Here is a 24,970-nt window from a genome sequence, read left to right on the forward strand (position 1 = left end):
TATCAAAATATGACTAGGAAGATACAGATTCTCGGTTTAAAAAAATAAAAAAAGAGAACGGCACCTCCTAACTTTATTAGAAAACCCCTCACTTATAGTAGAGGAATATTGTGGTTTCAATCTTGAGGCTTTTGGACATCAAAAATAAACTTCAAGACCCCAAAATTAACACAAAACATTATGAGCGCAAAGAATGAAATCCCAGCAAATCTGATCGAATCATTCCCCTGACTTATTGTGGAAGATCATCCTAGTAACTATATGATCGAGAAATACCAGATTCATCCTGTTTGACAAATAAATCTATACTTTTATTCGCCTCCCTGTAAACATGATCCACTTTAAATTGTATCCCTCTCAATGCTAACATAAGTTCTTCCCACAAATCCCATAATTTCCAAACTGAGCACTTCCCAGAATTTATCCACTAAACCAACAAAACAGAGTCACATGCCAGAATGAAAGATTTTTAGAATTATGAAGACCATTTCTATTTCATTATTGCAAATCAAATAATCATGAGAGAAGTAAAATGATAATCCTCCTCTTTCGGTAAGTGCATCTTTGGAACTTAGAAAATCTTTGAGAAAAGAAAGCAAAATATAAAAGAATTTACTTTTTCATGTTTGGTTTATCAAAGGAGAGTAAGAAAAAAAACAAAAAATATATATCAAATTAATCAATAGATTTACATTTGATTTTTCTTAACTTTAAGCAATATTAAAACAAATTTTTACTTTTCAGTAGCATTTGATATTGAGAAAAAATATAGCGAAGAATGAATTTTCTTTTTTTTTTTTCTTTCTTTTTTCAACTAAAATTTTTTATTCAAACGGGTCTTAAAAATAAACAGAAAATAAAGACTCGGCATCGTGGGATTTATTCGGCAATTCTGGAACAAAGAATAAAGAAAAGGACGAGTGGAATAATAAAAGCATAAAAGCTTGCAACCATCAAATAAAGAATTTAAGGTATAAAAAAACCAGGAACATGCAAAGCTTCATTGTCATCAAAAAATGGTTTGACAGAAGACTGAAATGGACGTTTCAGAGGCAAGAAAGCATGCTCATGCCTCCATTGACAAATATTATATCCATGCAATGTTCTCACTCCCATTAGTGAAAAATGAACAAAGGAATACCACCCATTGACAAAATTCTATTGCTAATTCCTTAAAACAAAAACATGCTCAACCCTAAACCAACCAAATTCCATTAAATTGGTAAACGTTGGACTAGGGATATACTTGTATGTTAAGCGTTGCCATTCGTCATGGCCTATGACTGGGCTAACCGTCCCCTGCGTATGAGATAAAAATTTTAATCAATATTTTTCTTTTTATTATAATACTCAAACACTACTAAAAATAAAAATTTATTTTAATATAATTAAAATTTAAGCAAGATCAAGTGTTCATAATGCGTAAAATTAAAATTTTATTAACTAATTCGATTTATTTTTAGTTTTTTTTTTTTCTTAATAATCAAACACAAAAATAATAATAAAATATTTTTTCATATTTCCTTTTCTTTTCCCTGATTTTTTTTGAAATTCAAACAACCCATAATTGCCCTCCAGAAATTGGCCAACTGAATTTTGTCAAAATAAGCCAATTTTACTTTTCTTTGGAGGGGAGAATTGAAAACTATAATTTTCACTCAAAGCCAATGCCAGAAATTGAGCATTAAGACAAGTTCTTTGTTTTAAAAGCTCCATACACAGCTGAAAAGGGGGTGGGGGGGAGAGTACTGTTTTTAATTTAAATGTTAGAAATGGGCTTTCTCTAAGAGATGCCAAATGCAATATGCCAATATATTGTTACATTATATACAGAAATACTACAAAATAACTAATATATACATCAGATTTAATTTAGTCCGCTGTGAAAACACTGTTGATTACCTCTTTCAAATTCCTGCAGCCCACAATCTTTAACTCACCAAAATCTACAGCTGCTAGATGCTTCTCAGCTGATTTGGGGACAATACACTTTCTGTATCCCAGCTTTGCCAGAGTGCTTACCCTCTTCTCCATTCTGGGTACCTGCAGACGTTGCAAAGGGGAAAAGAAAAAAAAAAAACACATGAATAGGTGAACAAGCAAACAAACAAAAACCAATATTCTGGTGCGATGCAAGTAAATTTCCAATACGATTAAAAGATTTCAGCATGTAATAATATGAATGACTACTATATATTCAGCGTGAGGGCACTTCTAGCAATTGACCTCAGATTTTTGGAACCTTCTTTTCTTTTCTTTTTTCTTTTTTTTTAATACACAGTTCTCGAGGTAGAAATATATCTAGAATGCAATGATTAGAAAGCTCTTTTTGACAAATGACATTTGTTTCTTAAAAACAATTGTATTAACAAGACTATTACCTACAACTCTGGCTAAGCAAGGTCCTAGGAAGTGGGGTTCCAAAATAGCCCAACCTACTCCTGCATGGAGGGGCTGTTCCCCAAGATTCTAAGGAGTCTTGGATTAAGGATTTTGTTTGGGAAAAGTAAAGGAAAGGAAAATAAGAAGAAAACTTATTTTTTATTGTATTTTTTTTCTATATAAAGTACTATCAAAAATAAAAGTTTGCTTTCCTATGACTAAAAATTAAGAAAAATTAAATATCAATGATGTGTAAAATCAATTTTTTGTTCATAGATTTGGTATATTTTTTATTTACTTTATCACTTTCCTCGATAACCAAACATGAAAATTTGGATTCCTTGATGTTTTCCTTTCCTTTCCCTAATATTTTTTGAATTCCAAATAGGTCTGAAAGAAATGAATAATGTTCTCTAATACACAATAATACATGTATCTGTTTCATATGTACAAATAATGAGATGGTCTATTATGATTAACACTAATCATGCAAAGGGCCAAGCTTAGGGAATCCACCATTCCTTATAGCTCAAAAGTCTCATATTGAGAATAAATTCAGTTGCTCAAAAGCATCACCATCCAAATTCACAAACAATAGCAGTATCTTTGAATTACTATAGGGCACATCCAGAAAGTTGTAACAGTGTCTGAATTAAATTTAAAATTGAAAACACATCAAGTGGCCTAACATGAAAGAATAGGCATACCATGCGAAGCTCCCCACCAAGGCCAATTTCTCCAATAAAAGCAACAGTACAGGGAATAGGAAACTCCAAGAAGCTGAACCATAAGAGGTTTCAACAATAACAATTAGTTGAAACATCGTTAGATAGACTCAGAAAGAAAAAGATGAAAGAAAATTCAGATGAGATACTTGGTGAGCACAAGATCTTCTGTTACAAGTCTGAACTTCTAGGCAACACCAAAAATATATCACCGTATTGTATATTTTTTGTTTGATAACCTCAAGTTGCATCTACCAAGTGTGCAAGTGAAAAGGCATAGACCAAAAGGAATTAGATTTTTTAGTTAAATTTGTTTAATTATTATCTTTATCCAAAAAAAAAAAAAAAAGGTTGACACAGGTAATTGAGTTGAAATTATACAATAGCACACATGCCTGCTGCATATTGCTGCTGCTATTGCAAGATCCCCAGCAGTCTCTGACATCGTCACCCCACTAACAACATTCAAAAAGATGGCCTGCAATAGAAAAGGGAAAGAATATTTTCAAAAACTTTTAAAAAATGAACACACAATATAATGCACAGAACAATCCTGACTATCACTTGAGTTGATATGAAAAGAAAATGTACAGTCTTGGATTTCCAGAAAATAAAATATAGTCCATTCTCAAGCACAAACTGAATGATGTTTTCTATATAAGTTCAACATTTTCAAAAAAAAAAAAAAAACAGAGAATGAAACAACACCAAAAAACAAATTTAGGAGGGCATTTTAGAAAGCTCTTTTCAATAACTTTCCAAAAACAGGCCATTTTCAATAAACAAAAAATTGTTATTTTTCTAAGCTTTTGACCATGGGATTTTCTAACAATTGAAAACAATCCCAAAAACAACATATCTTTCCAAAAGTTTGTTTTAAAGAAGTGTCAAAGGCCCACAGTTGAAACAAGTTTTTTTTGAAAAAACACATGCACAAAGACATGAGTTCTGATCAAACTCTTCAAATCAAACATGCTGAGGTCTAGCTCTTGAAAAATGGTCAATTCAATTTTGTTTAGGTTCTACGCATCGGAACATAAAAAGTCATCAATTTATGGGAACTGGCCAGTTTTTCTTGGGACTAGCACTTTTTTTTGTGAAATTGGAGGACAAGCTTCTTTGTCCTTGCATAATGAAATTGAAAAGAAAAAAGAAATAAGCTCTGATGATGAACTCCATGCAACATTCAACATACTGAAGCTTTTTTTATCCACTACATTGTATTCTATATCATTTAGATATACTTCTTTAAAAGAGTTTGGAGATGGCAAGAACCCTACATAAACCATTATTGTTTGATTAGATATTAGCATTCATAAGAGTATAGTAAGTCTTCTTTCCTCAAATCTTTCCTCATCTTTCCATTCAAACATTTTTTTCTTGAGCCCACCAGCTACACTCCAATATCAGCAGGTGCATTTTCATATTTATAAAATCATGTGGATCGGTGTCATTATGTGTGCCACATTCTATTCATTCAAATTTTCCCTTTACTTAAAAAAGTTTCACAATTAATATCATGATAATTCTCCACTCAACCAGTATCTCCATAAACCTTTGCTTCATTCCCACATATTTTGGCACTTCTAAAATTTTAAATTTCTCCCTCAAAAAAGTGACCAAGAAGAGAAAAACAAGATGGAAGATGAAAACTCGCAAATCAATTTATAGAAGGCAAAAAGTGAAAAAACAAGTGTTAAAAGTACATTCTCTTGGAGCTTCAGACCAGCTTGCTTCATGAGAACCTACAAATTGAGATACATAAAACCGTCAGTTCATTATTGCAGTATCAGCAGTATCATATACTCAGCCAGCATCCAAGCAAGCTGCAATAAAAGCAGCACAATGAGATCAATTATTCAGCCCCGATCCCTGAATTTAGAATAACATTGTCAACAAGAAAAATTAGGAAACCTGCATTTAATGTTGGAAACTCACTTCAAGCAAGGCATACAGCTGATGCAACGCTGAAGATATTTTAGTTTCTCAAGGTCTAAAATATTGAAAATACAAAATTTATCTTCTTTTCTAGCCTTTATTGACAATCAAATCTACAAGTATTATGTAAAGTTCATTTCCTGTATGATAGATGAGGCAGAATAGGCTGAATTCAGCACAATAAAAGAAGAGGCTAAAGGAGAAGGATAAGCTCTGCTTAGGATAAGCTCTGTGGTAAGCACTCCCACCTACATCTAGCTGCTCTTCCAAGGTGTTGGATGTGTGATCATGTCCCCAAGGCTTTGCCTCCCTTCTAACAAAAGAAAAAGAGGCAGCTCCTGTATGAAAAACAATGCTCCTTTGCAATGATAATTAATACATTCTTACAGATTATTTTGGGGTACCATAAATATGTGCATTTAATGCGCTATAAAAGTTACTGTGTTCAATAAATATGTAGAGAACATTAATTACGCACCCAAGTGCAGTATTATTATTTAAAAAATTAAAAAAAAAACAAAAACAAAATCTATTATCAACTTTGTGTATTTAGAATTTCTTATTTTGAAAGTATGTGGGAAAAAAAAAACAGTTGTTTATGGCACACTATCACGAGTTGAGCTTGCTCAAGGCATATATTTGCTTGTGACTACTTGTCTTGTGTACATGCCATGGGTAACCATCAAGTAATTTTATTCATTAAGTGTGATAATGCCTTGGTGTAAAATGGGAGTATGACTCCTCGGGTCAATTTTATATTTCCCAGTGTCTGAGCTAAAATAATATAGAAAACTCTTTTAAGGGAAGGTAAGCGTTCATTAATCATTGTAAAATTCACTAGCATTTATGAATGTGTTTAGCTTACTTGCCTCCCTCACTAAAGGCGTTGCTTACAGAGGTGTAAAGAATGAATTATGTTGCTTTACTGTTTACCACATGATTCTTGTCTACTTGCTTACTTGTTTACTGCTTCCACTTAAATTTATATTCAATGGTTAAGAATTTGTTCACATGGTGAAACCGCGGTATACTATTTCTCTGACTGGTTAAGCAAGAGTGCTACAACTAGTTCCAGCACGACCCTTCACAAGGTGTGAACTGGTCAACTCACAACAGTTCGTATTAGAGCTTGATTAATTGCTTTGTGAATTCGGTTGCTTTTGTATTGTGGAATTGTCTGAAGCATTGTATGCAAACCAATATCAAGGGAATTGAAATGCAAGAGGTGCCAGCTGAGAAAAGCAACAATGTGGCCATGGAGATGGCCAGACTTTCTGAACGCATTGATGTATTGTAGAGATCACAACAACATCAACATGATTCTATCATTGAAATGTCAAAGGACTTTTGTGCTACAATAAAAGCTTTAGAGATTCAAATGGGGGATCTTAATGCCAAGATGAACTTGATGGTGCATGGTATTGCGAATTCTAATTCTATGAGGATAAAAAATGGAAGAACAAGGGTGCTAGAACCCCAAGAATATGGGGGTGCCTGTGATGCTAAGGAGTTGGAGAATTTACAATTTGAAATGGAGCAATTCTTTCTTGCAGCAGGGGCAAGCTTAGAGGAGGCGAAGCACCCATAGCAACAATGTACTTGAGTGGTGATACTAAGCTATGGCGGCATGCCAAGTAGGATGAGATACAGAATGAATGATTTGTGCTTGATAGTTGGCTTCATCTACAAAGAGTTTAAGACTTGCCTGCTACACAGGTAGTTGTGGAATGCTTGAATGACTACATTGGAGAGAGTTTCACAATGTTCAAGGAGAGCAGCATGTTGGGTGGAAATAGTGGAAAGTCTTTCAAGAAAGATCCCAAACATGGAGGAGTCGACACCAAGGCATCAAACTCAAAGGAAGCTTCATTATTTCGGTCTTTCAATACACCCAGTGGTAAGGGTAAGCTGGCATGCTTCTTATGTTGCTGGCACACTTCTTATGTTGAGACCCTAATAGAATTGCTGATTATCGCCTGCACAAGTCATCTCTCAATGCATTACAAGCTTCCATTGAAGAGGGGGCACAAAGAGATGATGACGCTAAGGTGGTGTTACATAAGTTTGTTAGTGATTTTTCCGTGGTAGTTTCGATGGTTCACCTCTCCAATTGTTCCAGTGCTGTGTGTTGGTTTCTTGCAGAGTTCATAAGCTGTTTTCGCGAGGCTTGGCAGTGTTAGATAAGGTTGTCGGAGATTTGTCCGTGGTAGTTTCAGTGGTTCACCTCTTCAATTGTTCCAGTGTGGTGTGTTGGTTTCCTGGGGCTGTGTCTGAATTTCTTGGTGTTATGGCAGCCTTGTACTGATTTTATTTGTGACTCATTCATGGTGGCCCACCTTGTTCGTAGTTAAGTCTGATTGTTCCAGCAACTAATCTTTTTATCATTGGTCTACGTTTGTGAGTGTTGGAATGGAATTTGCAAATCTCAAAAGTATGGTTCCCTAATCACTCAATTGTTTGAGTAAACAGCGTACTGCAACTATATCAAAGGAGTATTCAAGGTTTCTATAGTGGCAATCGTCTCAACAAGCATCTTTTGCACAGAAAGGTAATCCTACAGCCCTTATGTCATTTGATATCTTTCCCACCAGTCCTTGGGTTATCGATTCTACTATCACTGACCATATAACAGGTACAACCAACTTCTTTTCTACCCTCCAGCATCCTAAAAAGCTACCTCAAGTTACCCTTACTGATGAGTCCACTATTGTTGTTAAGGGGATAGGAACAGTAAATCCTACTCCTTCTATCTCTATTTCTCCTATTTTCTACATTCCTAAATCCCCTTTCAATCTCGTGTCAGTTAGTAAGCTTACAAAGTCACTAAATTAGTCTATCACTTTCTTTCCAAATTTTGTGGTCATTCAAGTTCTGAAGACGAGGAAGACAATTGGCACAAGACACGAGGATCATGGGCTTTACTACTTTGAGTTACTTTCTCCTCCCATTGCCTGCACAGTCGTGCTATCAAATGTGTTTTTCTGAGCTACTCCTATACTCAAGAGATACTAATGTTATAGCCCAATTTACATTGATTCTTTGTCTTTGCTAATATCATCTTTTTTGAGTATACTCCTATACTCTGATTCCTTGAGTTCAATTGATCTTGATGAGTCCCTTCCTCTGCCTAGCCTTCTAGATCCTGATCTATTATCTACGCCCAATTCTCCTACATCTTCATCCAATTTGAGTCCTTCTCATTGCTTGGATCATCCCAATTTGCAGCTATACACACACCAACGAAAGGGAGAAGAGCCTCCTCCAGCTTCAACTATTGCGCCTCTAGTTCCCTCCTCAGATGATCTTATTTCCCATGACGTTGATCTTCTTATAATTGTTCAAAAAGGTAAACACAATTGTACCCAACATGCAGTCTCTAATTTTGTTTGTCATGATTTTTTTTGTCACCCAGATATTACTGTTTCGTTAGTATTCTGTCTTTTGTTGCTCTTCAAAAATCTATTTTTGAAACCTCATTCCTTTTTGGGTAGAGGACTGCAATGGTTGAAGAGATGCGTGCGCTACCTGATAATGATATGCGGGATTTGGTACCTCGTCCTCTTGATAAGTTTGTGGTTGGTTGTCGTTGGGTGTATAACATGAAACACTGATGGTTCTATGGCTCGTTTGAAGGCCCGCTTTGTTGCTAAGGGATATACTCAAGTGTATAGTTTGGATTATTCAGACACATTCTCTATGGTTGCAAAACTTGCCTCAATATGTTTGTTCATCTCTTTAGCCACTACTTGTCATTCATCGATTAAATGTGAAGAATGCTTTCCTACATGGTGATCTTTATGAGGAGGTAAATATAGAGTAACCACTTGGGTTTGTTGCTCAAGGGGCTATGTGTCAACTTAAGAAATCATTGTATTGATTAAAACAATCTCCCAAAGCACAGTTTCTCTAATTTAGCGTTGTAGTACTTGAGTTTGGCCTCTGACGAGTCTGTAATAGATCATTCTGTATTTTATCGTCATACTCCATCTAGTAGGATTTTGCTTGTTGTGTATGTGGATGACATTGTGATCACTAGTGACGATGATTGAGGCATCCAAGGCCTAAAACGTATTCTATAAAGTTAGTTTTAGACCAAAGACTTGGACCATTAAAGTACTTTTTGGGTATAGAAGTATCAAGATCTTGTACAGGATCTGTCTTGTCACAGAGGAAGTATGTTCTTGATCTTTTAGATGAGACACGGCTATTAGGATCCAAACCTGTTGATAAGCCCATGGATCCCAATAGTTAATGCCAAATATGGGTGATTTGTTGCCTAACCCAAGTTGATACCGAAGACTTGTTAGAAATTTGAATTGTCTCATAGTTAATCGGCCAAATATATGCTTTGCAACAAGTGTTATGAGTCAGTTTCTCGATTCCTTAAAAACATAGTTCCTTGTAGTAATTCACATTTTAAGATATCTCAAAGGCGCACCAGGTACAGGTCTATTACATATTTAGGCATATAACTGGGTATTGTATCTTTGTTGGTGGTAATTTAGTGTCTTGACAAAGTAAGAAACAAACTGTGGTGGCTAGGTCAAGTGTTGAATCAAAGTATAGGGCTATGGAGCACACTACATGTGAACTTGTTTGGTTGAAGAACATGTTGAAAGAACTAAGTTTTCCACATTCTCAGCCTATAAAGTTGGAGTGTGATAATTGAGTTGCTATTCGTATTGTCTACAACCCAGTCTTCCATGAGTGGACAAAGCACAATGAAGTTGATTGCCGCTTTATTCAGGAGAAACTTGTACAAAAGCTCATTACACGCAAGTGAAATCTAAGTTTCAGCTTGTTGATTTGTTCATGAAAGCCTTGGGAGGTGCTCGTGTGAAATTCATTTGTATCAAGCTAGGAGCATATGATATATATGCTCTAGCTTGAGGGGGACTGCTAATGGTTATTTAGTCATTTAGCATTATTTTTATGTGTTGGTTATGTTAGCATGAGTTAGTAAGGGTGTTATGGTCACTGGTGTTGTACTTGACATATATTATAAATGGAGGGAGAGACTTATCATTGAAGTTGGGTCTTCCATTTTACCCAATTATTCAACATTTTTACACAACCTAAGTTATCACCCAAGCAAGCCCATTGGCAAGAATTCCTAGTGGAGTTCATTTTCTTATTAAGCACAAAGAGGGTGCGTGAACCAAGTCATGGATGCATTGAGCAAGAAGGTTGAGCTTGCAACCTTATAACTAGTAACACACTTGACAGTAAGGTTACCATGAAAACGCGTAAGAACATTAAGGAGAACCTAATCAAAAATCAAGTAGCCTAAAGCCTAATGAAGTTGGTGGAAGAGGGCAAAGTGTGCCAATTCTAGTTAGACGATAAATCGTTGATGACACATGGTAACTAACTCTTTGTGTGTTGAGCTGAAGACTGGAGGAAAGCATTGCTAAGAGAGTGTTATGACACCATGTGGGCAAGCCATCAAAAATGGAATCACAAAGCAAAGGTATTACTAGCCACACATGCGTGATGAGGTGGTTGAATATACTTGAACATGTCTCACCTTCTAGCAAGATAAGATGGAGCAAAAAAAGATCACAGGGCTGTTAGAGCCTCTTCAACTACCAACGATACTGTGGGAGTGTCTCACTTGACTTCATCACCAACCTACCTAGAGTCCGAAATGAAGATCTATACTCCTGGTTATAGACAAGTTTTTGAAATACGATACTTTCATACTCGCACCGAAATGTTGTTCAAAAGAGGGGACAGACTACTTGTTTTTCAAACATGTGGTTAAGCCCTGGGTGTTCACAAAGATATCATCAATGATCGAGACACAAGATTCAAAGGGAACTTCTTGACATTACTCTTCAAAATCCTAGGTTCACAAATTGACATCTCTTCAAGCTACCACCCAAGATAAGATAGAGATTCAATGGACTACTAGAGGACAACAAGTGCCATTTCGTCAATGCCAACAAAAAGAATTGGGTGCAGCTACTTGAGGTGGCTCAATTCTATTTCAATTCCCAATAAAACTCAACAACCAACAAGAGTCATTTTGAGCTTGTAACAGGCCAGTAGCCGCTATTACCTCACATAATGGGTAAGAAACTTACATAGGAAAGAGTCTATGAGCATACATCTTCTCCAAAGAATTGAGATAGAACACGAAGATTGCCATAGCTTTCTTGGATAAAGCTTCCAAGCGAATGAAGAAGTGGGCAAATCAAGGGAAAAGTTGCACTTCAACATGGGTGACTTGGTGCTCATTAAACTCCATTCAAAATAGATCAAGTTACTTCAAAGTTGAGATAGGAAACTACTTTGCAAATATGAAGGACTAGTCCCCATTTGTACTACTCTTACAAATTTGATCCTCCAATTTGGATGAATGTGTATTATGTGTTTCATGTTAGCTGCCTCAAGTCATTTGTTAAGGCTTGATATACATTGTTAGTTCACAACCTAACAACTTAAGCTTTTGGGTAAAGTGAATCTAACATGGTACAGGAGCCAAGCTACCAAGAGGTCCTAGGTTCTAGTTTGTTGCCCCGCATTTATTATTTGCTTGTCAAGAATTATCTTATTCCTTATAATGGGTGTTGTTTGTCATTTGTTTATCTCTGCTAGTGTTGGCAAGAACAACTAAATAAATACCAACTAGTAGGGTCCTCCCAAAAGCAGAGCTTAAGGCTTGGCGATAATGTCAAATGAATGAATAACGACACTAGTAACCCTCATTCCCCTAAGATTTAAAATGAATTGCTCAGTAGTGCTTTGCCACTACCGTAGCTGGTGGAAATAGCTTTGTCAAGCTACACATGTGGGGGAGTATTAAGGCTTGATATACATTATTGGCCCATAACGTAATAGCTTAAGCATTTGTGTAAAGTGGTTATCTAATACCATTCATCACCGACACTGAAGATCCAGGTAGAAGTTTGTTAACCAAAGAACTACTGAAGATAGTACAACCTAACAAAAGAGAAGTTGAAGCCATCCTTGCAGACAAAGAGTTCACATCAAGGAACAAGCGACACAAGTTCTTAATTAAGTGGAAAGGTTTTGGAGATGAAGAAATCAGCTATATGTAAGCGAAAGACATGGATTTATTCGTGAACAAAGTTGAAGAGTACTTGGCATCAAAATCTACGAGGGCATCGACCTAGTGGGGAGAATGTCACGAGCCTAACTTGTTCAAGGCATTAAGCTTGCTTGTGATCACTTGTCTTGTTTGCATGGGATGGGTAACCATCATGTAAATAGTACTACACGCTTTATTCATGGATAATGATAATGCATTAGCATAAAACATGAGAATAACTCCTCAATTAATTTTATGTTTCCTAATGCCAAAGCTAGGATAGCGTAGAAAGCTATTTAGGAGAAGGTGAAAGTTTATCAATCATTGTAAAACTACTAGCATTTGTAACATGTTTAACCTTCTTGCCTCCCTCGCTAAACACGCGTTGCTTATGGAGGTGTTAAGAATGAATTACGTTGTTTTATTATTTACCACCCGAGTCTACTTGCTTATTTGTTTATTGCTTCCACTTTATATTCGATGGTTATGAATTAGTTCATGTGATGAAACCGTGGTATACTTTGGGCACTAGTTAAGCAAGGGTGCTACAATTAGTGCCATATGGCCTTTCACAATGTATGAAGTGTTCAGACCATGACGCATAAATGCATCGATATATAGCTAGTAAGAAACAACGCCTTTCTACCAACAAAACACAATCATGCTAAATAGGTAAAAATTTTCTACAAGGAAAATCGAATGATTATCCTAAATAGGTCGTTCGCTATTTTACTAAATTTATGAATCAATCAAAAAAGCAGTCAATCAAAGTGGGAACAAAAAGAAACAATAAAATAGATATATGCACAACCAACTTAGAGTGAAGAATGACAATCTAGAGATAAATTAATTAACAAAAGCTCTCACCCGCACACTCCCACAACAGCCAAAACCCCCTCCCTCCCCCTCCCCCCAGCAGTTGAGAATTACATGATATAGACCAAAACACAACAAACCAAGCGTTAATTAGAGCTCAACCACTAATTTCGTCATTTCAGAATTTTTAAATTAATCCAGCTTACAAGAAATACGCAAATAAAGGGATAATTTATTCATAATAAATAAATAATCTTATATCCAAAAAACATACGACAATGGAATAAACAAACTCGTATATATTATTTTCCTTTCTTTTGTGCAATTTTTCTAGCCGGCCGAATGTATGTGAATTAATGCCAGAAAATATGCTCAGACAACTTCAATAATAATAGTAGGGATATATAATTAGTCCATCAAAAAACTCCATTAACACGTTACTAGGAAATAATTAGAGTAACCTGGGTCTGCAACTGGAAGTTAGGTTTGAATGCTTCCTAAATATTTCAAACTCAATATACTAGGAATCACCATTTCCCTACTTCCATATCATCTCACTACCACTTCCCCGTATGTTTCCAACGATCCCATTACTAGACTATCTCTAATTTCAACCAGGTAAAGCTTGCCGAAAGGTCTAACTTCCTAATTGCTCAATGTAATGACCTGGTTGTGTGTAATAGCTGTAATATTAGTAACAAACAAAACAAAATGACAGTGCATTGATATAGTTATCAGTTGAACACATCTTATAAATAGGCCTAAGAACTACCACAGCATTTGACAAGCATGTTATTTAAAAAATTGTTGATAACAGCTTTAACAATGACTTACCGAAATTATCATGTCAGCTCTGCTTGCTTGAACCCCATTAGTGTGCCTTGCAACTGATGAACCAGATAAACACAATGCCTGCATAGAAACTATGCCTATCATTAGATAATTACTTGTAGGAGAAAGAGTGATGAAGGTGAACAGTAAGCAAATAAAAGCCACGAAAACTGCTGAGGAAATCTGATTCTTATAGTTGTATGCGTATATTTATGTGTTGTGAAAAATGCCCCTTTAAACAATGCACAACGAAATATGTATATTGTGTAAAGAATCAAATATACAATTGCAACAATCTAAATGGTGAATACAGAACACTTTCACAACCATAGCAATATAAAGAAAGCAATAATAAGAGAAACGACACCAGGAATTACGTGGTTCGGTAAAAGCCTACATCCACGGAAGCAATCGGGAAAGATTTCACTATGAAGATCAAAGTATATTATACAATGAGTTTTCAATGATTTCACTCTTCCTTTCCCCTTCAACTCTCTGCAATATACTTAGAATAGTATATTTAACAAGCCCATAGAGGTTTCCCTCCAAATACCCAACCGTCCCAACATTCCCATTCAAAAATTAAATTCATTTTCCCCCTGGAGAACACTTATCGACGACTTCTCGTCGACGAGTGTTGAATTTCTGCTCTCGGTATCTCAGATGTCTTAACTTTTCCGGCTCTCGGTATCTCCTCGTCAACGAATGAAGCCCACTCGTCGACGAGTCCCCTGCTGCACAGCACAAATACCTCATTCATATGATTTTCCTTCCTTTGTTTATGAACTCCACTAAGTATAAGAGTCACACAAATACAACAATCTCCACCTTGACGATTATACGCCCCTTAGGAGAACCTGAAAAACATATCTAATTGCTCCACCTTGAACTTAGAACGTTCGGTTGGGACTTTCTCCTTTCTAGCACTTGGAGACATGCACCAAGTCCAAGCAACGCCACTTGAACTTGCCGATGGCAGCTTCAACTTCTAGCATCAACCCCGATACAATTGTAGAAGCAGCACCTGAAAACTTCACTCTAGGCTTCCAACAAGTCCTTCCCACAACAATTAACAAAAAAACTGTTGCAAGCCTTATATCACTAAAGCCCCCTGCATAGTCTTCAACAAATCTAACAACTGACAGTTCACTATGTTGCCTACTAAAACACCCCATTGCACAACCATGGGAGACTTTTGACATATCCCGAACATCACAACCCGTCATTGGGTACCAAGTGATAGACATTCCATATTGATTCTCCACAGAACCCCCTTAAGACAACAAACAAAGTCTCCCCGCAGTTCCATCCATAAAGCCACCTTGAAATAACACGAATCTCCCTATAGCCCTGTCTACAAAACCACCTTGAGATAACTCTAATCTCCCTACAGCTTTGTCCATGAGAATCAGCAAACCAAGACCCAACTTGGTCATACCCAGCAGATTCATGTCAAAAACTTTCAACAGAGTTCCCATCTGATTAGCCTCAGTTAATACATTTCCAGCCAATAACATATTATTCACACACTGCAGATACATTACTCCATTGCATTCTATCATCCTCTTCCCAACTAGAAGCCTCACCAACTCACACACCTGGTACAAATGCAATACCTCCATTTTCTCCACCATAGCAATCATCCACCTATTTTCCCTTTGTCATGCATTGCAACTTGAAAAATAGTAGAAACCTTACTGCTGGCAGTAATGAATACATGAAACACCAGAATGCCAAATTTATACCTGAGTGGTGGTTTGATAGTGTACATGGGCCCACCGTGAATGTTCTGGTCTCCAAAGCTGAAACTCCATGCAATATGACCAATACCATCTCTGCCCTGAGTTTGTAGCTCCACCTGCATCACACGCCCATTCATACCGTAATACTGTTGACCCGAGATAGAACTCCCTGCATTTCTGCCCTGAGTCCCTAACTCCACTTGAATAACATGATTGCTACTACTGCAATTTTCTGGCATTTGTTTCTCTTCCTTTACCTAAGTACGTTGCTCCATGACTTCATCAACAAAAATCATATCCTCAATCACCCCTTTGTTTGCCACATGATCACCCAGCTTGAACTCACCTTTCTAATACCCCAGAAAAGTATACTGTCCAAACATAACACCAAGCCTAGATCCCTCATCACTAGAATAGTGCACCAGTGGACATCCACTCACAACCAAGTAGTTTATCACAAAACCTGCCCATAATTCACCTACAACTCTCCCATCTAGCGATACCTTTGGCGATCGGTCACACGAGAAACGTGTCATACTCACTGACTTCACCAAGAAGTACCCTGCAAGCCCTGCATATGATCTGCCCAGCTCACAACACTCCTTGAAAAAAACCAACGTACTCAGCTCCAATGCTTGACTTGAGAATCTCTCTCCCAATCTGGTTCTCCACCTCAGCCACTGCATGAAGTACATCAAGACCCTTCGTGATAAACACACGAAATACACATGTCTATCCCCTGATACTGTCATCATCCATTCCCAAACATCTGAATACATGTAGTCACCCATATGCTTTACCCACATATGCCACAAGATATCTGACTCAAATTCAACAGCTGCAGATCCACCTACAACCGTGACATCCTGTAGTGCATAGATATTTCCTGCTACTTTTTCTCCTTTCATCACTATCGAGTCACCTTCACACACTTTCATTTCTCCACATTCAGACTTGTAGCAATATCCATTACAGTCTAAAGTACCCAATGAAATAACATTCCTCCTTAGACCCAATTCATGCTTTACATCACGTATGGCTTTTACAACACCATCATACATTCTAATTTTGACATTTCCAATAACAAATATTTTGCATGAAATATCATTTTCCATCAAAATACAACCAACATATACTGACCTGTAGATGTAAAACCATTTTCTAGGATAAGAGCATCCAGTATCTAAGATCCAAGAATCACCCGTGAGGCACTCCGAACCCGATGAAACACATAGCATATCTTTATCACTACATTTTGAATCTTCTGCCACTACACTTGCAGATTTTGACGAACCCTTAGACATATATCGGCATTCCAGTTTTCGCCAAACTAATTTCGGAGAATTCTCATTCATGACGTGATACAATACATCATTAGCCAAACAAAGTTGAATGGTTGCTCCCAATTCATTCCAAGTCGCTACATCCATGCTATCCGGTTGAATTCTATATAAAATTTTCACCATACCTTGTTGCACCAAGAGATCCTTCAATGTAGAGGCCATTACAACTTCTCTCTGATACCAATTGTTGCGAAAAATGCCCCTTTAAACAATGCACAGCGGAATACGTATATTGTGTAAAGAATCAAACATACACTTGCAACAATCTAAATGGTGAATATAGAATACTTCCACAACCATAGCAATATAAAGAAAGCAATAATAAGAGAAACGGCACCAGGAATTACGTGGTTCGGCAAAAACCTACATCCAAGGGTGCAATCGGGAAAGATTTCACTGTGAAGATCAAAGTATACAATACAATGAGTTTTCAATGATCTCACTCTTCCTTTCCCCTTCAGCTCTCTACAATATACTCATAATAGTATATTTAACAAGCCCATAGAGGTTTCCCTCCAAATACCCAACCATCCCAACGTTCCCATTCAAAATTTGAATTCATTCTCGCAGCCCCGAGAGCACTTGTCGACAAGTGATGCCTTCTCATCGACGAGTGCTGAAATTCTGCTCTTGGTATCTCAAATGTCTGAACTTTTCTAGCTCTCGGTATCTCCTCATCGATGAATGAAACCCACTCGTTGACAAGTCCCCTGCTACACAACACAAAGACCTCATTCATATGTTTTTCCTTCCTTTGTTTATGAACTCCACTAAGTATAAGAGCCACACAAATACAACATTATGTATATGCCAAATTGATTGGTGCTTTCACCATCCTAGAATGGGTCAGCAAGCAACTGTAATTGGCACCAACGGTAAAAGGCGAACAATTAGAGCAGATAAAAACACTCTAGATTCACAACAGTCAAACCTACTCAAATTCAGAATAATCGTAGTCTTCAGGGTTCAGGAGAAAACTGCCACACATGTACTTCTCTAAATTGTTCTGTTCTATGAGCAAGCCACCACATAGATACGAGTTATGGAAAAAATCTCTTCCCCTGCACACTAAGGCTAAGTACATTCCCTCATCCTTGATTGGTAAAAGCCTAACATACTAAGCACCTTTTTTAATTGTCAGTTTCCCAACATTTATCCATATAACTGGTCTTAGAGCTGTCCTAAAAAAATTCTCCCGCTTTGCTAAAATGATTGATCCAAAGTAATGAAGTTTACCTTTTTGAATTTATTGACCACCAACTTTAATTCTCAGTTCAGTATCCCCCTTTGAATTACTAATCTGAACATATTTTGATGCATTGAAATTTAACTAACACAAGGTTCTATTCTTATATGACTTCCTAGTTTAGAAGCAATTTTGAACAACTATAGGCTCTGCATTAAGGCCTTTATAATTGGATAATTTGTCTTCTTTGTAGTGAGTGAAATCAGGAAGGAAGAAGTGCACAAAGCAGAGCACATATTATCATTCTCTAAGGAAAGGTAGAAACACCAATCCACCCAAAAGGAATCTCACCCAACCTGCCATTGCACAATTATTAACGTTAATTAGCCCTTTCATCCATAGTATCAGCTTCCAAATTAGCTGATCTGAAACGAACAAAAGGCAATGCTCCTGCCCCTAGTGAGATCCAAATCCATCAAGTGTAATACAAGCATCTCTTTGGTCCAAAAAGACTGACTAGCCAGTGACCCATACTGGAGGAATCTTTTGACTATCAAGTACGAAGGCCACAAACTCTATCAAAGGCATCTTCATTAAACATATTCCAACAAGGAGATCCACTATGCAAGATAAAACCCTACCACTGACTATGGATCAAAAGAATATCCCCATTATGTTTTTTACATTCATGTTATCTCCAACTCAACAAAGCCAACCACAAATTTTTAGCTTATCCTACGTTCCACACATCATTATGGTTTCCGGCAGAGAACTTAGATCGTAGTTAATTAAATCCCATAAAAGTAATTTCTGAAGATAACTACGGACATGCAAGTACTTTTCAGGCACATAATGATCAAGAACATTTATGATGGTTTGAAAATATAGAACTTCCATGCAACACAATCCAGCATCTATAATCCCCAGGCAAGCAAACAAAATTCAATATTCAAACAATTTAAATGACACTGATCCTAAAATGAGGCTAGGAAATTTGACTTCATCAACTCATTAAATTGATAATGACCAAGTTAGAGAAGGTAAACATAATTTATATATATTTGAAGAAGAAAAAAATACAGAGACGTGAAGAGAAAACTGGTAGAAAGAAATACCTGAATTTCAAGAAGAAAAGCCCTGGATCCATCCATTATTACAGCGACAGCTAGTCCAGCTAAACAGTCTGAATCTGGGTGCTGCTCACTTAAGAATATCTCACTGGGGTTCATAACAGCTTGCAGTCCTGATTGTGACATTTCAAATACTCCAAGCTGAAATCAAGAAACTATGCTTTGGTCAATAAAGAGCAACAAAGATGATGTACCACATTGTTACTTTTATTATGGTGCAGTAAAAATATTTCACTTCAACTCAACATATCCTTCAGACTTATAGGACTTTTCTTTTGTGTATGAATGGTAAAGAAAAATTTTTTATGCATAAAAGCCTAAATGCTGTCATAAATCTATTCCATGAAAAAACAAATGGTAAAAAGAAACCAATACAATTGGCTGAATCGTTCAGGTGGTTTTTCTTTGGGGGGGAGGGGGGAGGTGGGGGGTAGTAAAGGAAAAATGAGGAACAAAATGGAGAAGGGAATCTACACCAACTAAATAGAGAAGAAAAATCACTAAGAGAAATACAGAAAACGATACCAAAAGAAACAGCTACAGAAAATGCAGAAAATCAAAGCTATAAAGGATCATGTTCCCAATATAATTCTTCAGTTCAAGGGCTCCCGTCCAACTGGAAAGCTCGTATCGAGGTTGGCCAATCTTGGGATCAGAAAAAAATCCAGAATCCATGTGATGTGAATTATTTAGGGCCTCGTTAACTATGTGAGATGAGTTCTGCGGACCCTTCAGCTTACAATTCAGGTGACTTGAAAGTCACATCCACAAATTACCATAGCAATGAAAATAAACTAAAAGACTTCCCAAAAGTAATCTAGTCCTGTCAGAGCAGTCCCCGCCAAACAACAACTATAGTTCCTTCCCGCTTCTCCTCCACACCCCCAGCCCCCTCCAAAACAAAAAAACAAAAAAACATCTGATATTATATACTATATTGCTTTAACCTACCCTTGCATGGCAATTTCACAGTAAGATTCCTGTAAAGAGGGAAAACAAGTGTGAACCTGTTCAAATCCATTATGAAAAGTGCCACAGCCAATGCCCTGACAACTCTGCAGTAACCCCTAGCCTCATACAAGCATTTGGTGTGGTAGGTCTGGGGGAGGAGGGGGAGAGGGAGCAGACATGGATAGAGAGAATAAATGAAGGAGAAACTATGATAAATTGCTTCACTATCCTTCATACTGAAATTCAAATGCCAGCAATGCCAGGAGACAAACGGTCCTTCCCTACTCGACTTTTAAAAGAGGTTGCAGGTGTTAAGCTCCCTAAGGCCACTGCCAAATAAGACTTTGAATGATGAGAGTAACTGTTACCAGAGAAATTAAAGTGATGGACACATCGCCAAAAATACTACTAGCACACAACTTCCTCTGAAATTGAGAAGTTTCAACTGGGGCCATTATGATAGAGGAGCAAAACAAGTTTACTTAAGAGTTAAGACCAACAAAAAGAGGAACAACGAATAAAAAGGCAAATGCCCCACACAAGAGTCCCATCCAAAACTTTTGACACAAGATCCTTGGCACAAACCAAAATTTATATGATTATGGGGCGACAACATTGATCATAGACTTAGTGAGGAGGAACTGATCTACCACAGGTTCTAAAATTATAAATTGTCATGCATTTTTTCTTAAAACCCTTTCATAAAATTTAATACTTGCCCACCACAACCCCATCCAAAAAACAAAAAACAAAACACACAAACACAAACAAATAGCTCATTAGGCCAAGACTACTTATAACATAAGAGCCCCAACCATGAGGATGAAAGCCATACCACAACAGGAAAATTCCATATAGAAAGGTACTTAATAAAATCCCTACAACCACTTAGCCACCAAACATTCCACCAACTCTTCATTCCGAAGCTCCCTTAGCAAGCCCATCAGAATAAAATTTTCCTGCCCTTCTCGCCCCATAAAAATGCTAGCTCAAAGGTAATGCACTAATCCATGTAAAATGAGCTAGAGATAGCTCACCATTTTGACCCACAACAATGAACTTTCAATGTGTTCCCGAAAAATGAGAACAAGGACATACCAAGACCAGATAGCTTCATCCAACTGTTAAACAACCACTAGACCCTAGAGTTTAAGTTGTTAAGTTGTGGGCAGACAAAGTATACATTCCTTAACACCCCACTTGTGGTCTATTCACCTTTATATAAACCCCTACATGTAAAAGGGTATGCCCAACCAGGATTGCTTGGTTTCCATGGGTTATGGGAAAAAGAAAAAAAACCAGTTTGGGTCCCTTCTAGGTTATAGGTAACCAAGTATGTTGTGGTAGCTTTTGAGATATTTTCCCTTTCCCTCATCTCAAGCTATTGTTCTCACAAAACCACCCTCCCCCCAAAAAAAATTTAGCAATGGTCAAAAGTGGCAAGTTGATCACGAATTGACTGATGGTGAAAAATCTCAAATATACACTAGAGGGTTTTGTGTGCTTAAAAATCTAAAAAGATAACCTGATCTGACAAGCTGGGTCTCAAACACACAAACAACGGCCATTGTATCGACATCAACTCATTGGCTGCACACCCCACCACGAAGTTGCTGCCTCCCTTTCTCTCAACAACTTCATGTGAGTCTTCAATGTCAATATCAATACTATATTACCAAGGCTCCTCCTAAAGTCTAGCAACTAACATGGATCCTTCAGTAAAATAAAATTACTTTGTTGGATTCTATTTGGTTGATGAGAAAATATGGGAAGGGGGGGGTGGGGGGAATGTAACTTTTGGATGGTGACTGGTTTTACTATGTTACTTGGAGAGAGACGCCTCCGCTTCCATTGTCTGTATGAAGTCTCTAAACTCAAACCAACCAAACTTAACCAACCCATGGAGCATGATTTGAGTTGGTTTCCATGCTTCAATAGGCTGCTTTCCTTTAGGGATGTAGCAAACTGAATTGGCCGGATTGGCTGGAGAAAGCACAGCCTAACCAACACAGAATGGCTTTGAACAGCCTTGAAATATGTATATATATATATATATATATATATATATATATATATATACATACATATATATGTATAATTGTTAGAAAAATAAGAGACTTTATTGTTAAAGAGAGTCTTTAAAACTTTTATAAAAAAAAAAAAAAAGAGCATACAAAATCCTCTCTAGAAAATGAAAAAACAACAATAACAAGCCTCAAGTTCCACTAAGTGGGATTGGCCAATCGGCTATATGAATCCTTGTCCGCCAATTCACTCAATCAAAGGCATTCTCTTCGACTAACTTAAGAGCTGTTTAATCCTTTCTCACTACCTCATTCTAAGTTATTTTATGTTTGCTCCTTCCTCTTCTAGTACCAATAACAATAATTAGCTCGCTCCTCCTCACTAGTGCATTACTTGGCCTGCGTTTCAAATCCCCAAATCATCTAAACTGCCCCTCTCTTATCATATCTTCTATAGATGTTGTTCTTAACTTATTGCGAATGTGTTCATTCCCTAATTTCCTTTAATGTTACACCACTCATCCACTTTAGCATGCACATTTCGGCCACATTTACTTTTTAAATATGTTGATTCTTTGTAACCCAACATTATGATCCATGTAGCATGACTGGTCTTATAGCAGTCCTATAGAACTTTCATTTTAATTTTAGTGGTATTCTATGATAGCACAACACACCCAAAGCACTCCATTTTGAAATCTGCTAGTGTTGTTGATGTCTTGATCATCAAATTTAATCTTATCTACAATATTCCTCCTTACATGGCTGAAATTACACTTTATATATCTTTCATGTTTCTACTTATCCTAAAGCCTTTTTAAACTCTCAACATTGTTCTCCAAATTTTTAACTTAGATTCTCCCCAACTCCTACTTTCATCAATCAAAACAATATCATTTGCAAACAGCATATACCATGGGATCTCGCTTTGGATATTCCTTGTGAGTTCATCAATCACTAAAGCAAACAAACAAAGGCTCAAAGTAGAGCCTTGATGTACACCTATCATGATTGAAAATTCTTTAGAATGTCCTCCTATAGTCCTAAAATTAGATTCTTGCAAAAGTCCCCAAAGTAGAGCTTTGATATACAACACATAATCGTCCTTGATATATTTTGTTTATAATATTTTAGTTCTAAAATTATGCATTATCTATTTAATAGTTTGTAAAGCTTCATCGAAGAATTCCGTGCTTTATTACAAATTTCCATTATTTTTTTATGATTGAAATCAAAATCAATATCAATATCAAAATTTTTGTACTTTTGAAGCCTTTAAATTTTAGTTAGAAATCAAAATTTAGGACCTTAATCCCACCTAACTAAGTGATACTAAAAACCCCCAATTCCAGACCATAAATCTCTCATTATTTTTCTCAAATCTTATTTGCAACCCCCACTGGAATTTTAAAAATAGACAAATAATATAAGGGGATACTAGATAAATAGGCTTGAATAAGGGTGATCCTACCTCCAAGGGAAAAGAGTGCCCCCTTCCAACCATCCAACCTTATAGACATTCTTTCCACTACTGAGTTTCAAAACTCCATGGATCTAGGATTGCGCCCCAAAGGGTGATCCTACCCCCAAGTCAAAGGCCACTCTAAAACACAATACCCCACCTCCAAAGTCACACCCTAACATGCTTAAGAGGCACACTAATGTTAGCTAATCCACTCCCCCCCCCCCCCCAATGATATCACCAATCGAGATAATTTCAATTTTTCCAAGATTGACTTTCAAGCCTAAGACAGCCTCAAACCCTACCAAAATGCATTAAAGGTTGAGGATGTGTAGAGGGTGACCTTTGCAAAAAAAAAAAAAGGCATCATCCACAAAGAGAAGATGTGAAACTTTGCGAATGTCCCATTCCTGCCTACTCAAATACCTTTAAGAAGCCCTCCTTTAGTAGCATTCTTCAACATGAGGCTTAGCACCTCCATCACCAAGATAAATAAGGAGGCAATGGAATCCCCTTGTCTTAAGCCCCTAGAGGAGCAAAAGAAATCAAATGGACAACCATTCATGAGCACTAAGAAGCTTGTAGTTTTTATGCATTGAGTAACCCAAATACACCAAAGCCCCCTAAAGCCCATTTTCCTAAGAATATACAGAAGAAAGTTCTAGTTGATGTGATCAAAGGCTTTCTCCATGTCAATCTTGAAGATGACACCACTTTTGCTTCCTTCCAATAGGAATCCACAACTTCATTTGCAGCAAGGGCGGCACCCATAATTTGTCTACCAGCCACAAAGGTGGGCTGGTGCTGCCCCAAGACTTCCGGAATGGCAATTTTTTATCCTCTCGGTTAGGACTTCAGCAAGGATCTCATCGATGCTTCCCACCAGGCTAATTGGGTGAAAATACTTGATATTTGTAGCCCCATTTTTCCTTGGAATCAGGGTGACAAAGATGGCATTAATACTACTCATAAATCTACCTGATCTGTAGAACTCAAAGGCGTTGGGAAGTCATGCTTGAGAAAGCCCCAATTTGTTTGAAGAATGCCAAAGAGAAACCATCTGAGCAAGGCGCATTGTCCCCATTGCAATCTCTAATGGCTTAAAGGATTTCTGCTTCTTCAAAAGGCTTCTCTAGCCAGTATGCAATGGAAGAGCTAAGAGATCTGAAATTGATTATATCCACCACTGGTCTCCAGTCTTAAGATTCAGAATAGAGGACTCTATTAAAATTGCAAACAACGCTCTTTTTAATTTCCTCCTCCCCAGTACAACTTGCACAAGCTCACCAAGTCGTCATCAGACACTCAAAACTTTCCTTGTCTCCCTCATACTCTGGTGGTGATTCATCAATCTGCTCATCCAAAAGCTGTTTAGGACCATCATCT

The 24,970-nt window shown here is 37.1% G+C and overlaps 1 protein-coding gene across 5 annotated transcripts in view; it reads right to left on the bottom strand.

The window, feature by feature from the left end:
* Positions 1-974: 974 nt before the first annotated feature.
* LOC131164415 (uncharacterized) overlaps positions 975-24,970 on the bottom strand; it is a 60,907-nt gene continuing 36,911 nt past the window's right edge. For 2 of the 5 annotated variants that reach the window (XM_058121580.1, XM_058121581.1), the window contains 7 exons: positions 19,133-19,288; positions 13,750-13,827; positions 4,814-4,852; positions 3,503-3,585; positions 3,090-3,162; positions 1,903-2,043; positions 975-1,299 (listed from right to left, as the gene is read on the bottom strand). In XM_058121580.1, the coding sequence (XP_057977563.1) occupies positions 1,165-1,299; positions 1,903-2,043; positions 3,090-3,162; positions 3,503-3,585; positions 4,814-4,852; positions 13,750-13,827; positions 19,133-19,288 (705 nt within the window). In that variant the 3' untranslated portion in view covers positions 975-1,164. Of the gene's footprint in view, positions 1,300-1,677; positions 2,044-3,089; positions 3,163-3,256; positions 3,359-3,488; positions 3,586-4,813; positions 4,853-13,749; positions 13,828-19,132; positions 19,289-24,970 lie in introns of those variants that run through there. The other 3 variants (XM_058121582.1, XM_058121583.1, XM_058121584.1) reach the window with 3 other exon arrangements.

The sequence above is a fragment of the Malania oleifera genome, chromosome 9 (genome assembly GCF_029873635.1).
Source record: "Malania oleifera isolate guangnan ecotype guangnan chromosome 9, ASM2987363v1, whole genome shotgun sequence".
Lineage (NCBI taxonomy): Eukaryota > Viridiplantae > Streptophyta > Magnoliopsida > Santalales > Ximeniaceae > Malania > Malania oleifera.